Source organism: Micropterus dolomieu, linkage group LG18 (assembly GCF_021292245.1).
Source record: "Micropterus dolomieu isolate WLL.071019.BEF.003 ecotype Adirondacks linkage group LG18, ASM2129224v1, whole genome shotgun sequence".
Classification (NCBI taxonomy): Eukaryota; Metazoa; Chordata; class Actinopteri; order Centrarchiformes; family Centrarchidae; genus Micropterus; species Micropterus dolomieu.
The window spans coordinates 10,539,718-10,558,276 of NC_060167.1; the positions used below are offsets into that span (position 1 = coordinate 10,539,718).

The 18,559-nt window shown below is 40.8% G+C and overlaps 1 protein-coding gene across 5 annotated transcripts in view; it reads right to left on the reverse strand.

The window, feature by feature from the left end:
• ephb2b (eph receptor B2b) overlaps positions 1–18,559 on the reverse strand; it is a 126,148-nt gene that overhangs the window by 55,980 nt on the left and 51,609 nt on the right. For 4 of the 5 annotated variants that reach the window (XM_046076163.1, XM_046076161.1, XM_046076162.1 and 1 more), the window contains exon 3: positions 10,188–10,872. In XM_046076163.1, the coding sequence (XP_045932119.1) occupies positions 10,188–10,872 (685 nt within the window). Of the gene's footprint in view, positions 1–10,187; positions 10,873–14,399; positions 14,459–18,559 lie in introns of those variants that run through there. The other variant, XM_046076164.1, reaches the window with a different exon arrangement.

Below are 18,559 nucleotides of genomic sequence, written 5' to 3' on the forward strand. Positions count from 1 at the left end.
TAGTTATGATAACACCTGCCCAGGGACTACAGTCGAACATTTCCCAAGCTGGCTAAACTAGCATATTTACAGAAATGTTTATTAATGTACACTGTCTCTGTAACTGTATAAATAAATAAATAAATACCTGCAACACTAATGACGTTCCCATCACCCTCAGCTGTACTTTGATTTAGCAAACGTTAGCCTGCTAACATGGTGAACTAAGATGGTGAACAAATAAAGTTAGTTGTCCGGATGTGCGGTGTGGCTGGGACTTGCTGGCTTTCGCCGTTGTGTTCTGCCGCTTGCATTCTCTTATTTGCTTGGCCTCGCGCGCGTGATACGCGCAGGGCTGCCAGGCGTTGGGTGTCACTGTGCTCGTAGGGTGTGCGGGTTGGGGTCGTCACTTGCGCGCTGATGTTGATGATTGCGTGGCATTTTGGCGGTTTGGTGGCCTGTTCCGCAGCGGTGGGGTACTAGTGTTGTGTCTTTAAAAGAACGTTTCGTTCATAAGACCTAAACGTAAACTACTCATTCACTGCTCACATGGGTCCTCCTCAGTCTTTCATTCACTCGGCAGACTTCCAGCGCCGGAGAAAGAGAGGCAGGTCGGCTGTCAGGTAACAGTCACTGGACTGACATTATATAGCTATTTTGTTAATTATGTGACATTTTATAAAGCATAATGTTATGTTGTGCTAAGTTATAGGCTAGTTTTAACGCAGCCGCACCGTAAATTTAGTCCTGCTATCGTGTACAGCTAACAGCTGATGAGAGTTGTTCTGGGTCCACTTCAGAGCCCTGACAGGGTTCTACCGGGAGCCGAATTACCTCCGAGGTCGTCTCCTCTCTAAAACAAACGGACCCGGTCATTACAACGTTAAAACACAGCCACGTAGCAACATCCGCCAGAGAACGCAACTTAACTTTTACTTTTTATTTACCAACAGAGCCGTGCTGTTGTTTCACAGCTCCTGACTGGTGAAAAACCTGCCGTGTTTGAGAGCGATGTGCCCATGTGTGTTTCTCTGTCTGCAGAATCCGGACCTGATGTGGCCCATTCTGCGTCCAGAACTGCCAGACTGCTGCGTTTATTTCTCTGTTCCTCTCTCTTGATCCAGACTATTATTAAATTGGTAGAATTTTAATAAGAGTGTGTTTATTCATATAGTGTATCAAGCTTATTACTTCAATATATTTACTGCAAATCTGATATTAATATTTTACTCATGGATAGGGACGTTAGGCTACTGTATGAATGAGCACTTTAGAGATAATGATAATGATTATATACATAAGCCTTTATATGACTATTCTGGTTGTATACTACTCGGGAAAGATTGTGAAAATGGAAGGATTTAGGCGGAGTAGTGGATTGCATATCTATTCTGTGGTTTTACATGGTTTGAATTTGGTTGTGGGCCCAGGGGGGTTTATATAATGATGATATACAGTAATCAAGAGGTGAATTTGTGCATTATACTTTGTCAATTAAAGCAAGCCAGGCAGCCTTCCGTGTTTGAGAACGGCTGCAGCGCCGCAATAACCAGCCTAGTTCAAATGAACGAAATGACTCAAAAAAAGATTAGTTAATTTTAATGAACGATATTTGAATGAACGAGTCTGTCAAAAGACTCGAACTTGCCATCACTATGGGGTACCGTAAGCGGAGGGACACTGCCCTCTGTTGTGTGCGCGCCAAGGTCGGTCCGGGTGCCGCTCTTCTGCGGGTTCCGCCTTTTGCTTTGCGACGGCATTGCGTTGTCGATTGGCCTTTGGATGGCCGTTGTCTTTGGCGTTTGTTGGTCTGGTCGGGATATTCTGCGCTCGCATCGCGATTTGTCTGGGAGTCGACTTCTCTCCCACCCCTATTTGCTACTGGGGTTCTTGCCTGCCTGTCACTGGAGTTGGTGTGGCGCAGTTGTGGCATCCCACTCTCACTGTGAACTACATTCTGTAACAGGCTTATGCACACAAACATATACACATACCGACACACTCACCCACACGCACTCAGACACATATAGTCTCACATATAGACACACACACAAACAAAGGTTCTCTCTGGTAGAATTATTCTTGATGTTTTTCATTCAGTTACTTATTTAAATTAAATTGTTATTATTTCAGCTCTTGAGGCTTGTTGTGTTGTTTATTTATGTTGCATGATTTTTTCTCGTTTTCATTTCTCTCTCAATTGTCTACCTATGTCAGCTGTTTATTGCTGCTGTTTGGCTGGTTGTCTCTTTGTGTTTGTTTGTGTGTTTGTTGTTTTTTGTTTGTTTGTTGTTTGTTTTGTTTTTTTGCATTGTCATAATGAGCATAGTCTTGTTAAATGGTGGATGTCTCTTAGGCCTTCTTTTGAGCTGATGAAGATCTGACTGAGATCAAAACCATGTCTATTCAACTTCAGTTGTGGCTTGAAGTCAGTGTGCTGGTGTTACTTTTTCATCTGTATCTCTTGGGTCTTGACACTTAACATAGTGGACAACATAAGCATATCTAGTGAACAAAAAAGTATTCACCTGGATTCTCTCATAAGTCAGGAACACACAGGTAGTAGTCACCTGGCAAAGAAAACAAAGTACAATCCTGCAGCAGTGGCTCTCAACACGGGAGAGCTTAACTTTACATTGATGGGACTTTAGAGGTATGTGTTCAATTTCAAATTCAAACACCACTCGGAAATCTCCCGGGGAGGATGATGACAGAAACATTTGCTATGCCAGTCCAACTTTTGAGTTGACATTAGCCAGTGGATTTCTAAACATTTCAGAATTAAATCCGTAAGTAAAATAAATCTCAATATAAACTGCTTGATTTGGTTGTTGATTTTGCTCAAACACTGCAGAGGCCCTAGCGGGTAGATAAAGCTTGTGTGGACATGATCACCTCATAGGGATTCACTGAGGTTAACAGAGATGTTGCCCTTGAATCCAAGGATACTTTCAGTTTGTTGTTTTTTCTTATTTGGTTTCAGGCACTGCAATTAGCTGTTAATTGAACTCAGTGCTTTTGTTTTCCTTTGAGAACAGCAGGGTGTACTTTCTGAATCTAAATCACTTTGATTGCCATTAATTAAATGCACAGGAATTTATCGTAATGACACTGCAAGAGAGACATATCGACAACTCAGAGATTTACAGTGCATGCTGATTCATTGTACAAAGCAAAGTGGACTTTGCAGTGTCCAGAATAAAGTCTAGTAGATGTACAGCAACAAAGATGTTCAATTTACATCTCTGAAGTATGTATCCACTACATATTTTAAGTACTATCATTGTATGTAAAAGCTGAAAGAGTGACTGTCTCGCAGAATATAGTTAGTCAAAATATGTACAAAAACCTCTTATCTTCAAGAACGGAGAGTAGCAGCCTTATTTTTAGTTTGACAACCACCCGTTTATTTAATTATATAATGTGTTTTGGAAGGAGCTGTATAAGAAAATCTTGTGGGTGCAGAGTAAGTAATCCCTCAGTTGAAGTCAAAACATCAGAACCATAAAATACTGGAGTTAGGAAGTTTATAGCATTAATATCCTCTCCGTGTCATGTATTCCTTTTAGGCTGCTCAAAGCAGATGATCTCTCATGGTTATTAGTGCAGTATGTTGATGGGCGGCGAGGCATATAACACTGATAAGAGAAGGAGAAGAAGAGAAAGACGCAAATAAATGCAAGCTCATGTGTCCGTGTTAATATTTGTCTCCCCTTTTGCCTTTCCATTCTGATCTATCTACCGTCCCATCTCTCAGCCTCACTTGTGCAGCCGTTTAATCTTTAATCACTTGAAGTTTTAACTTTTTTTGATGGCTGATGTTACTTATTTTAGACTCCATTATACTTCTGGAGGATCTTCTCCATAGGAAATGAAATATGTATTCTCTGTTTTGCTGTACTAGCACTAAGTCAAAGTGAGGACCACTGTATACTGCAGTCATATAGTTACATAAGTTCCTGTCATTAAAGTTCTTCTCAAAGGAACCAACTGTCAAATAATTCAAATGAACTGAGCAGCAACACAATGAATAGCTGGTGAATTATATCACTAACAGATGTTTTTGTAATTTCTTCTCAGCGTAAAGGGGCACATATTCAGGTGGAATACATCCCACAACAGTAAGCACCTTTATGTGTGGAGTATCTTGTGTTGCAACACTATGATTTGTATGAGATTGAATGACCATCCAGTGTGAGGCAGAATATAGACCCAATCCTTTTGGCTTCTTAGTGAATGACCAAGGGGTTAACTGTGTGTGAACAACTGTGCTCATCTCTGCAGAATACACGTGGCACATCCCACCGATGTCAGGAATGGATAAGCTTTCTCTCCACTTTCACTTTTAGAATAGCTCTAATGTAGGTCAACAGCATACAACACAAGACACCACAATTTTCTCTCAGTGTTGACCGAGTTGTAATACATCATTGGAAAACAAGGTCACTGATACTCGGGAGGGATTCCTGTCTTTAACAGTGAGCCCGATTGTTTCTCATCTTTTATCCAGACAGATGCTTGATCCATCAGTCTCCCTTACCCGAGAGCGACTTCAATCCTCTAACAGCACACAAGTCGAGGACATCTGAGAAAGAGCACATGGGATGTTTTGACAAAGCCCTGGCCTTGTCCCTGATGAGTAAAGAGAGGCACATATGGAAGGATCTCTATATACTACACAGCTCTCATTTCCTCAGTGTCAGGACAGCCTATACAAGGCAAATTTATCATGAACAAAACCATAAGGTCTCAGGGTTGTCACCCAGCTTTGCTCTCATGGAAAAACACCAGAAAACTGTCTGTGGTATCTTGGGGGTTCAGGGTGAGACAGGGATAGGTGTTACAAGCAAGAACCAGACCTGCATGGAGCCTCTGCAGTCGACCAACGATGATAGAAAAAAAAAAGAGGTTCAGGGATTAAAGCAGGTCATACTGTCTGAATCTGAGATTCAATAGATGGTGTGGGATAATGAGCAGTGTGACAGAGGGGCATCTGGAGCAGAGCCCGACATGTGCAAAAACATGTGGAAAACGTTAACAGGCTTTACAGGCCATGACCTTTGAGTTCAGGGAGATTCGCAGGGATCGCAGGTCACGTTATCACATCTGCATATGATGGATGTGCTGTGAAAATGAAGATGATAAAGTATATGGTTGTGGGTATTCAAGGTTCCTGTGTGTGCACATGATTACATACTGTATGGAGCATGTGTTCATTCACTGTAATGTTATTCGTGCACTCACTATACTGTAATGTATATTAGAAGGGCTTTGTGTGTGTTTAATTTAGAGTTTTTCTCTCATTAGACTTTTCTCTTCTTCTCATTAGAGGCTCCCCCGCTTCTCGTCTCTCCTTCACTGTATGGATGTGTGCAGGGTGCACAACACGCAGAGGAAAAAGAAGACTGGCGGACAGAGAAAAAAAGCACCTGGTCGTACTTAAAATCCCTTCACAGTGGGGAAGAGGGAATAAAGGCTCCTGAATGTTCCCTGGGGCCTGTGCGGAGGACAGAATGACATGTCTTAGAGCACGCCTGTTTGCCTCCTGCTGTTACAACATCCTACACTGTGTACAGACCAAAGGGACTACCTCTATCAAATACACATCACAGACCCTTTATTGGGTCTAAATGAAAAAACCAATAATGGAAATTAAGTTATATTGCCTATGATGTAGAAATGAAGTCATGATGCCATTTAAAAAACAAATGTTGTGGTAATGAGCATCTGTTCAGGAGCTAATTTGTATTCCTTATGCTTAACTAAACAGCTCCTAACAGCAGCCAAAGCAGCCATCTATTGAAAAGAATAAGTGTGGCTTTTACTTTAACATAATATTCTGCCTTTTGTGTAGGCAGACTGTTGATATTCCTCTCTCTGTTTCTTATTTTCTCCCACTCTCTCTCTCTCTCTCCCGGTTACTGCAACCCAATGCAAACGTCCCTTCACAATACACAAAGCAAAAGCCTTGAGGGGGTGTGTTTGTTTTGTTTTGCTTTGTGTCTTGTTCCAGCGCAGGGCATAGTCATCCAGTCATCTGCGTGGCTGTTCCCCACGTGCACTGTTAGTCAATTAGAGCTGCCATTAAAGACAGAGGCACCCAGGGAAATAAAGGCAGCCGTGTGGATTTGTCTGTGCTATGCTGATTTCCACCCTTAAACCCTCTCCAGACGCAGAGATTGCAATAATAGGGATCCTGACAGTGGGTTAGGGGGACTCATTTCCTGCCTGCTCCTCCTCTCCTCCTCTTTTCCATGCAATCATGTCTATCCAATCATGTCTGCCCAGCACCTACCTTTGCACTCGATCCCCCTAACTCGCATTATCTACAACCACATTTGGCTGAAAAAGTACTGAAGCCTTTCCTCCTTAATCTAATTGCTCTGGGTTTCAACTGCAGGAACCTCACTTCCAAGCAACTACTACCCACCACTGATGCAAACCTCACCAAGAGACTGACATTAAAAGAGGCACTAGTGTTGTTCCAAATTCTCCACACTGTGACCTAAAAATCATTCATGTGACTTACTAACTTGCTGTGGGGCCTGTCGTGCATGTTCAGTTGAATATGCTATGTCTATTATACAGTATATTGAACTCTTAATAGTGTCACAGCCTGTGGATGTGGAGATAAGTTTGCATGTGAATCTTGTAGATGTGGGTGAGATGAGGATATGATAAACAGAATCGCCATATTAAGGATTTAACATTATGGACTGGCACAGATTGTAAAAATCGTTAAGTCATGTATGTGATATGTTTAAATGTCTTTATACACTCTAAGAACTCTTAGAAGTCCTTTTTCTCAGGCAAACTAACTGGTCTCGTCATCAAAATATTTATTACATGATCATTTCCAAGTGGAAAAGTGTGCAGATGTAAAAGTTAAACTCCTTTATCCACTGTCATGCTGTGTGATGCTATGTGTTGACTCCTCTCGAGGCAAATCTGGGCCACAGCGCCACACAAACTAAGCTGCTTGTTTTGCAATGCTTTTCTTTTACTCCCCAAAGACATTTGCCATTAACAAAAACATTACCAAAACATGAATCAAGCTGTTAGTATTGCTGTGACAGACTGTCTGTATCTGAATCTTCACCGCTCTTTAACATGAGCCACGCTCCCACAGTTGAGACCCTTGAACTCACAATAGCGTGGGGTTAGATGATCAGATTACAGTGAAAAAACACACATGGGCATTGTTATGGGGAGCTTGCAATTCCATCCCTGAACATGGCTTTCATTGTGCCCCACTGAAGAGACTGCTTTTCATTCTGGAGTGAACAGCAAGGGCAAACAGGACCTCACGTGTGTCTGTGGTGCACCATCTCCTCAAGGCTCTGAGGGGAAGTAGGATCTTTCTTTTCAGGGCTGTCTCTGCTGAAAAGCCCTGGTGTGGTTCCTTCACTCCCAGCACTTCTTAGAGAGGAAACTTAATCTTACAGAGAAAAATGCCTCAGATATTTGGTGTAAGCACCCCCTTCTACTGTCAATATTTTGACAGATTTCATGACAGCATAATTATTTGCCAGGATCCCCGCCAAGTATTTAATTGTTATGTGCGTAATTACACGTTTAGTTACAGAGATGTTGGAACAAAGCATTGGTTGGGTTAATAATATCATAGTACAAATAGTCTCTTTCATTTTGGCTGCTTTATACTGTCTCTGTTGCTCCATACTCCATCTATGAAAAAGGATATCTTTCAAACCCTCAGAGGGCACCTCTCACAAATCAGTTCATTACCCCATAATATCATCAGGCAAAGGCGCATCTTTCATAGATCAATTCATTATCCGACTTCTGGCAGTTGAAAGGTGGTGAGTGACCACAGTTTCAAGCACTGTATCGGCTTTCAGTGTTTAGGAAGATGACCAGAGAGAAACTGGTGGCAGCCTTCCATCAAAAAGGGCTTCTGAACAAAGGGGGGACCACAGAAAAATATCATTAGTAACTGTTATGGTTTTATTTTCTTGCTTGGTAAAATACACACTGGCCCGTTGTTTGCACTGAGGTTCATAACTATTGTATGAAGCCATAAAATCCATCTCCATGCATAGCGTTTTGCTGCATTCCACAGCTGCACTCTCAGATAATGCGTTCTTTTCATAAAGCTTTAATATTCAGTCAGTGCATCACATGATCAGGGAAGACCAAGTGACAGAGTCAAAATCTGTCTGTTACACATATGTGTGCTATCAGGATCACTACAGTTTGTCTATGAGCTCTGCAGTGCTCAAATGTGTAACTTCCACTACTGCAGTGAAGGTAATGAAGAAGAGAGCATGCAGTCAGTATAGCTTTTCATCTGGTGAACCTTGGATAACAAAGCCAGTGTGCAATAGTTAAGGAGAAATGGTCAGAAATGGAAGGTGAAATGCAATTGTTTTTTTCAGTAAAAAAGTCCCATGCCCAGCGGTGCAAGGATATAAATGAAACACGCTTTTCCCTTTTGAGCTGACAGCATTTGATTGTATAATCCTGTTTAGCACAAAAAATACCATGACTGAGGACACTCCACCACATGCAGTATAGGTCAAAAAACAAGCAGATTTGTGTAATTATGTGGGGATGTGGATGCTACAGCAGAGCAGCTATGTTCACGTGCCTCTTATTGGCCTGTATTCCTTAAGGAGGAGCTGGTGCCTGTCCTCATTAGTAGTCATTGAACGGGCTTGGCAGTGTTTGTGAGGCAGCACCCATCACGTTTTCCCTCCCAGCAAACAGACACTGGGGGATGTGTTGTAATTACAGGCGCACATAAGAGAGGCAGCAACAAACCGATCTAAAACGCAGGTGGGTGGTTTGTTGTTCTGGGCTGAAGCAGCACGGTTCCGGTCTGCAGGCTACACACTGTCGTGCTGTTTCAAGTGATCAAGATCTCTAAGCACGTTGACCAATTACCACCTGCCAGAGTGCGGATATGGCATGGCACAGGTAAATACTGGGTACACTGATGTTTTGAAAAGGCAAATCGATTTGCCTGTAAGGGATTCCAATTGATAGGAAAGTAGAGGCAATTTAGAAAAATATCCTCTTTGTCCTCATGGATGGAAGGAGGCATTCTACCAACAAAAGGTCAGCGCAGACATTTTACAGATTGACATTTTATGTTTTTTTTTTTTTATTTCTGAGTACTGTTAAATGTGTACAGAGTGGTGGTTCTTTGTAAGGGGAGGCTGTAATTTCTTTAAATTATTTTTATTCTGAAAAAAACACATTCAAATGGAAGATATACCGTGCTAACAAAATGACACTTGCATCTGCATTTAATGCACTTCTTTGCATATAAAATAAAATCAATGTTGACTTATTTAAAGATTTAAGTTATAAAACATTACAAAGGTGCACCACGGTGGCCTAGTGGATAGCACTGTTGCCTCACAGCAAGAAGGTGATGTCCGAACCATGGTCCCTCCCACCATCCAAAGACATGCGGACTAGGTTGATTGTTAACCCTAAATTCACCTTAGGTGTGAGTGTGACTGGTTGTTTGTCTATGTGTGGCCCTGCGATGAATTGGTGACCTGTCCAGGGTGTACCCCGCCTTTCGCCCGATGTCAGCTGGGATAGGCTCCAGCTCCCTGTGACCCTGAGCGCAGGATAAGCGGTTGACGATGGATGGATGGATGGAATATTGCGTAGGTGACTTCTGTCACGTGAGTTAAGTCACAAGGCTTACATTATTTACTTATTTTAACCCAAACCAAGCAGTTTTGTTACCTAAACTAAACTGTGACAGTTTTACAACGTTAACCATGTGTTTAACGTCATGTGACTTACGTAATTTACTAAAAGTCTGGTACGCCTTTTGCTGGATTTGTACATGTCATTTTGGGGAACGGTCATGTTGTTTTGGGGGTCATTGACAATCGACCTACTTTGTCAATTAGGTTTCAGGACGTGTTGACATTGCCATATCCAGCATTGTATTTCTGTTTGAAAATAAACAGCAAGGGTGATGATCATTTTTATGGAAATATGGTAATGGCTTCTGTTGAGTAATCTATGTGCAGAATGTTCCCTAATGTTCATATATCCCTGGCTTATACCATCAATTGAATGGGAATGAATAGATCCCTGTAACAGCTTACAGTGAAGAATGCATTACTACTACACTGTATGGATTGTATCCCTTGGTGTAAGGGCAAAGCGGACTGATTTAGGCTCAGCAGATTTAATGAAATTATTACAAGAGCAAAACATACCTCGACAAACAGTCCCATTCTCCACAGCCTCGTTCCCAGCCTTGCACATACAGCGTCCAATGGGCACCATCCATTCTCCATCTCCATTGCAGTACAGCTTAATGGGCACATCCACCTCCTCTGCATTAGGGATGCAAACACCTCTTGCAGCCACCAGGGAGGTGCTCTCTGCTCCTGAGAGTGTCTCCTGGAACAATGCCCCGTTAGTGATGATACGAGGGCACTTCCGGTAAAAGACACGAACAGCGATGAGCGACATACAGCCGCCATAGTCCTGAAAGGCAAGGTAGAAGCCATTCCGTGACACAGGGCCGAAACTCCGAACCTCAGTGTTGATCTTCATCACTCTGCCCCCTAGGTCCACTTGGGAGAAGCTCTCATCTGCTGCAATGGTGTCAACTTTGATCCAGGGGTTCTCCATCCAGGCTGGTGAGGTTCTGGTGGCTGTGTCGGCATCAGATTCATAGTAATAGAGGTTAAAAGTCTCTTTACAAGAGCCCGGCACGTTGGGAATGCTACTGCAGTCCCTCACCGAGAACTTCATCTCCACATGGATCCGCTGGGCACCACGGCGCCGGATGTACTTTGTCCGTACCCAGTTGTTCTGATTGTTGTCGAAAACATTGCAGACCTGGTACGTCCGAATGGTGTTCATGTTTTCATCATAACCGCTCACCTCCTCCCACTGTTGGCCAAGGACAGACATAAACAGTGAGGTAACATTTTTACATTCAGGAATTTTCGGAAAAGGATCCTGACTTAAATTAATATTTTTAATTGAGGTACACAGTTAACCTGATTCATTCAATTAAGTGCAACTCAGCTGTAAAGCAGTAAATGTCGTGCATGTTTCCTATTAATATAATCTACCATAAAGCCCCCACTGATACCAATTTTGCAGCAACAAGAATGTTTTCATGCAATCTTTATAATACTTTGATTACAGGGAGTAATCAGCTTCAGGCAATATTTTGATTAAATTGATTATGTGCTGCAAAGAAACCTAGTGACCCAGTTTACATGGATGCATTATACAAGTCTAAAGGAATAAACGAGAACCAGCCTTTCCAGCACGTCCTCCCATGTCTTGAGGTAATACTGGTATAAACAAGGGTACTTACAGGTTACGTACTCTGACCCTTAGTCCAATTTGTTTTGTCAACTAAACAAAGACATTCCACAAAACAACAATTGGCATCATGAAGTTATCATTTAAGACCCTACTTTGCTTATTTCAATAGTTCACCCTTTTAATCTTTTCAAATTTATGTGTAGCTGTAATTAATTAAGTTAAATGTAGTTTTTATTTGATTATTCATTTTAAAAACTCTCCTTTAGGAAACCTTATTACATGTTTAAAAAAGATATACCCTACTTTGTACAGGCAGACGGTTTTGACGTTTACCCTCTCCTTCCCTGTCCTCCCACTGAAGAAACAATTCACATCGTAATGCTTTAAGAGAAACTGGAGACGTGACATTCGCTTGAACAGAGCAGAGTTCTGGTTAATGTGATAGTGTGTCCTACTTTTTTATTGTGTCTTAATAGGACACATTCATAGCACATACTGTAATGGGTTATTGACATTGTAGTGAAAACTCACTACAGTGAAGCACTGATGAAACGTGACATCAATTTTCCACAATCAAAGTCATACTAAACTGGTATAATCACATTACACAGGTAATCATAAAAAAAATAATCAAGGGGCAAATTTCACTCCAGGTTTTAAGAGTATGCTGTTCTACTTCAAAGTCCACATATTGCACACCAATTTGAGCACGTCCACTGACTGTACAGACTCCAGATGCAGCCTCTGTGATTTTCCTGCCCCTTGGCCATGGATCAAACCAGCTTTAAACACCATGCACTCTAACCACCAAGCAGGTCATGACCTTGACCTCGGCATCCCAGCCAAGCAAAAACCCTGTCCTCAACCCTCAAGAGCCACTTTGCATCAGCTGCACTCTCTATTGCTTCTACCACTCTACCTCCCCCCTTCACTCTTCACTTCCCTGCTGATATAATTTCTCAAATTAGTGCCCACTTAGTGAGGATTTTGACAGATTTTGACGGGTTGGGGGAAGAAAGTCACCCTTCTTGTTACAAACAGGCATTCTATCAAACACTTTCTGACTAATTAGAACAGCTTTAGTTCTTAATTCCCATGTCCTAATTAATCACTGCTAGTGCGATGCTTGGCTTGACCCAAACCATCACAAGAGCCAACCTAACCAGTAAAGACTGATGTGCAGCCAAAATTAATAATGAGTATAAAAATTATGCAGCACAACAAAACGAAAAACTATAATTACATGGTACAAAAACTGGACCTTTCTTCCAAATTTGCCTAATGAGCAATATTTAAATTTTCAAAAAATATATTTCAACAATTGGAAGTGTTACAATTGGAATTTAACTGTAAATAAATGTCTGTACACAAAATAATTCATGTTAAAAAGGATTTCTCTGTGGCAAAGTAAGACTAGACAACATTTTAAACTAAGTACGGTTCAAGTCCACTAATAAAAAGAGTTGGATTCTATGTCAAATTTAGTTAACACATTTAGATAGTTATACTTCCAATTTTTCTGTATACATTTTCTGGATACTGTTGCATCACTTTGACGTGATGCAACAGTGTAAGTACAGTGATGTACAGTGTACTTTCCAGTAGCTTTAAAATCATACATACATCATACATTAGTTTAAGGATAAATGTGTCTTTTGGCCCATACTGGCAGACATCACCATCCCAGGTCACGAGTAGCAGTTGACCGTCCCACTTGTTGAGGAGCAGTGGGGAGGCTGTGGGCCAATTAGGCAAGAGCGGACAGTCCGCTTCTGCTGACCACAGAGAGTTGGACAATCACAGTTTAATAAAATGAATGTAGAAGCAGGTGGGGGTTGCTGCTAATGAGGGATGCAGACAGGGGAAACTGCAGGGGAAAGTGTTGGCAGTGATGTGGGGGGAAGGGTTGAGCCAGGCTAAAAAAGACCCCAAACAAAATGTGTTTTGATGGAGGGCCTCTTTTTGTCCTGTCATGGCCTCTTTGCCCCGCTTTCATCACAGCCAGTGGAGGGAAGCAAATGGGCCATAATAAGAGCCTAACGATCAAGCACAGAGTGTGAAATTAGAAGAAACGTCTTCATTTTCACAGCTCTTTCCCCTGGCTCTTTACTGAGAGTGCTGTAAAAGGGTGGTCATGTGTTTTAAGTAGAGAAGGTGGAGGTAACCCTGGTGGTGGATGTCAAGATGGATTAGTTAGAGGGGATGAGCTGCCCTCAGATGATGATGGAAGCAAAACTCCAGCTTTTTCAACAGAGATCTTGTTACATTTGGCAAAAGGTTGTTTTTCTTGCTCTGAGTGCGTGGAACAACAGCCATAGGGCTAAGTGCACTGAACAGTGCATTACTATAACATAATAAACAGACCAGAATGATCAAAGGCATTTTCTTAATAACCAAAGGCATACCAAATATTATGAAAAGCTAATTTGCATTTGTGAAATATTTGGGGTATGTAGTTTCTATTTTTTTTTAGTTATTTAGTTATTTGACCTAAGACTGTATAACTTCAAGGTAAATAACAAGCAATGGCTTTTTTCACAGTACACTAGATGTTCCTGCTTTCTCTGAGAAACACCACACACAGAAACATACTCTCACGATTAAAAGGAACAAATGGTGTGAAACAGAATGCACCACTGGCTCCAAGCAAAAAGACAAGCAAGTCCTGTGTCTAATAATTCTGGGTTGAATAGTGTAGGCAAATTATTTGCTAACACTTGTTTGGTTTAACCTACTGGGTGTTGCCTATCCATTATTCCTAGCCAACTAAAACAAACACTAGGAATGCACCTGCATATGGTATTTGATGCCTCAAACATGCAAGCCAATTGTCACACTTAGTAACTGTTACATTGATTATAGTTTCAGTGTTAGAGGAATGATACCAAAAAGCCAGTTGCTAGGCGATTACTCTCATATATAACTAAATTTGCATTTAAAAACAGGGTACTGGACAGTCTACTCTGAATCTGTCTGATAAGAGCACACACCGGCTGTTTAGTTTAGATAAAGCATGTGCAATGCCATTGTACTTTCCCCATAACAAACTCCTGCAACTTTATCATCCTTCCAGTTAAAATGATTTTCAACAGTTTCAACTGTTATCAGGCCATCTCTACTTTGTTAATAAAACTACTTACCCAGACCTGCCTTGGATCCACGAAATGATGATTTATATTATGCTAGAGCAGCAATGTAGACAGACAAATGCACTGCCCAGAAAACCTGTCTGAAGTGAATATAGACTGTGGTGGTTAGACTATGGCATGGCTAGTAGAGGCTGCCATATGTCAGCTGCTTTTCTCTTCCTCTGGTGTTATATGAGGTGCACAGTTCACTGACGCTCACTGAGAATGAGGTTCAGAATCAATATCTCCTCCACCACTCCAGGGGAGAGAAAGAAAAGTTCAGCTGACCTGCAATCCATATATCTCCATGACAGTGGGTCTCTGTGCTTTTTCTGTAAAGCCAAGTGGAACGTACTGTCAAGGCTGAACTATACACTAGAGTTACTTCTACAACTGAGACGATTCACCAAAGACAGCTTTTTGCCTCATTCACCAGTTGAAACGATGAAACAAGTACTCCTTGGACCTCTTTGTAGCAATTAATTACCAAAATCACCCATAATGTGTAAGCACACACTATGGGTGAGCTACTGTGCACTTTCCTATCTTACATTCACATCTTGCATTTGTATTAATTAAAATCCACAACTTCTAACCATTAATCTTAAAGGAAAACAACACAAAACACACAGCCTGCATTAAAACATACAAAGAAACCTTGAGACTGGCCTCATGTCGAAGGACGTCCACTTACAAGGACAGTCAGGCAAGCACCAGCAACCAAGAGTCTGCAAACAGACACATAGCTTGTGATATGTCACCCGTTATATTGCTCTGCTAGAACTGCTAGTCTATGCGCTTATAATGCATAGAATTTATACTGCAAGAAACACAATCAAGTTGTCAGATTTTTCAATTTCCTGTACATCTGTTCATCTATTTCTACCTTTATATTAATCAAAATTAACTTACTCGTGATAGGCTATATAAAGGTTAGATGCAGATATAGATGCACAAGACAACTACAAAAGAAAACAGCCGGTTCCACAACCCACAGTTGGTCAGAATAGTGACACATCAGTCAAGTAGCTGTGTGAACACACTGTCAGAACAGTCAAAGATTTAACGATTTCATTGTTTTGCCATAACATGAACTGCGTATTTATCACGTTTTGTCATTACAGTGTTTGAATTAACCTGAACTAGCTCCACATTCCAGAGTCACATTACATATCACCGCTCTATCACTGACAGAAGTAAATAAATTATTCACACAAAAGCAGGGAGAGAGACCCTGTGGAAAACTCCCGGGGCACAGTCGTCCCATTTGCAGTTATGGGAAATCTGTCAGAGCAAGAGTTCCTTCCCTTGAGGGACAGAGGACAAATGACACCCACTTTCTGCATTCAATTACTACAAGAGAGGCCATGGGAGCCAAATCCTGCAGGAGATTGGGCTACACAGAGAGGAGAGACTAACACACACAGACTTAAGTAGAACTGTCTGCTGCAGTCAACTCCAATTACCACTGTCCACTACTAATGCACAACATGTGAAACTAGAAGAACAATTCCATCTTTTACCCAGTTCCACAATGTTACATGTGGATTCTGTTTGCATATTTCTTTGTATAATTCATTTTACTTCTTTTCATAAGTATAATTTCACATAACAAGCAATGGGTTTTAATTGTGTACCACAGTCACAGTCACAAATTAGTAGTCAATTTAAATTCCAGTGAGTCCAATATAATGAAATATGTTCAACAAATTACTTTTAAAGAAAAAGAAAGTGTACGTGAAACAAAGTATCCCATGTCGGTAGGCCACACATGCCCACAATTATATGTAAAGAACCTCAATCTTATTCCAGAGGAATTATAATACAATATGCAGTGTCTTTGTCTAAAAACTGCCTAAAAACTTTATTTTGCAACATGCACTGCATATTGCCTTTGTGCAAAACTCTGCTGTATGGTGTGTCCCCATGTGAGACTAGATATATCTAGGTACAACATTATGACACATCCATAATGATGAACTAACCCATGCACACACTACCTCATTATGTTCTCTGCCTTTGCAGGACACCTCAGTTTTCCTTCCACAGTGGCTCTGTGTGCTCCCTGTGGCCATAAGTCTATTTTTAAATAGCTGCTCTTGTCAGTACTTCAGCGTAGGAGAGAGTGGGTCAGGAGGTCTGACCTGACGTTCACACGTCTCTCAGTTCCTCTTGAGAAGAAAACACTGACCACTTAACCCTGCTCTGCTGGTCATACATGAGCTCCATGTCACATAGCAGATTCTCACTGGGTCAACATCTCTGAGTAACTTTACATAGACCAATGTTAAAGGAGCTGTACAAGCTTCTTTGCGGATGTTAACTTAGAAGAAATGTACATGGCGGTGGTAGATTTTTTCCCCTTTAAAATATGTTTTTCAATGTATTCTGCTGGTCAATATGTAAAACCAAAATACAAAATTGTTGTGACAGCGGCAGATATTTATCAGGGTTTATGATTATTGACAAGGTAGTTCTTAGCATTAACAAATTAGAGACCAACCTCAATGTAGGCCATTTTTCTTGCACAAGGATGTAATGAAGGAAAATAACCTATAAACTGAAACTGCTGTAACAGGAATTAATATTATACTAGCATCAAATAATTACCATATTAATATTATACAGTAAGCTATTAAATGAACATTATATTTTCGATTTAATGTTATAATATTATACTAATACACTCATTTGTACGAGTTCCTCCTCCAGGTTGGGGATAATGTATATGCAGTGGACATCCTGAGAGCACATCTGTTCACTGCTGTTGTTCTATTTCACATCTATTTTTCTAAAGTTATTGATATAAATATTGTTCAGTAATCTGGTTTACATAAAATATGGCGTGGGTTGTGTGGAAGCTGGTGGTGTATCGCATTTCCATCCCTGGTTCAAAAACTACACATCCCACAAGCAGCAACACACCAATCACAGTACAGGTTTCTGTGATGAGTTATAGTGTTTTAAAAAAGTTGCGCCCATGTTTTAAAAGCTGTTTTCAATGTGTCCAATTTATTAAAAAAAACATATGTTAAAAAGCTTTGTCAATATTTTAAGGCCCATAACTATTGTCCAGATATTAGGATCTTCACTTCCATAGCCCTCCACTGGTTTTTACAACATAATTGCAGATAAGGAGAAGGAGCACATAAACACTCAGACAATAATTAATAGTTTGTTAATAAACTCTGTGTAACTTGAACATTTCTCATCAAGCTCCTAAATTTCTTTCAAATGTAGTCCTTGAGAAAAAAGTTAGCATAAAATCCTGTATATTATCCTTATTGAACTTAGGGTTAAGTATTCGCAAAGTTGCCCAGAGACACAGATTTAAATGATAGTCCAACTATACTGACTGCAACAGTTTCCCTGTGTGGGTGGTGTGAGGCATGTGATAGGCATATGATTGCCAGAATCTCAGAATGTTAGAATAGTAAAATAGTAAACTTCCTAAACTGCTCCAGGACAAATTCTAGTTTGGTAAATAGTACACTTGTTGGCGGTGTTTTTGGCATTGCTATCAAGAATAATGAAGATGTCTTGCTTGTCTGGCTCATGGAAAGTGACAACCAAGCAGCAGTTTGGTTGTCACTTTACATAATTAAAAGTTAGGACTGCAAGGCTATACAAAGAGAGGGTCATAAAACTTGATTTCCAGAAGATGAACTGTAATTTTGTTTTACACAAATCACTTTCAAACACCTAATCTAGGAAGTTGATTTCATAGCTGTAAGAAATTTCTTATAATAATAATAATTTGATAGGCGATATTCAAATATGCTGTAAAATAAAAGAGTGGAATAACACCAACTGCCATAACATTTCTGACTTAATATCCTACTATTACTTGTTTGCATTTCCATTGTGTCGCATAGTATCACATGTCAAGTTCGGATATATTTCATGAAGCTATACAGAGTAGTGAAAGCCAACTGCTGGTTCGGTGCTCTGCTGGATGTTACTGATCCACCAGCTAAGCCCATGAAGCCATGCATATATGTGTGTAAGACAATAGCTTCTGTAAAGCACCTCTTGCTGTTATACTGAGAGGGACAGCGAGCTCTGTTTCCACACCTGTTGCCCTGGGCCATAAGGGACAAGCTTTCTCCATTGCTCTCAATCTTCACTTTCCAACAGATTGTGCTTTGGACAAGCTCTGCCATATCATCTTA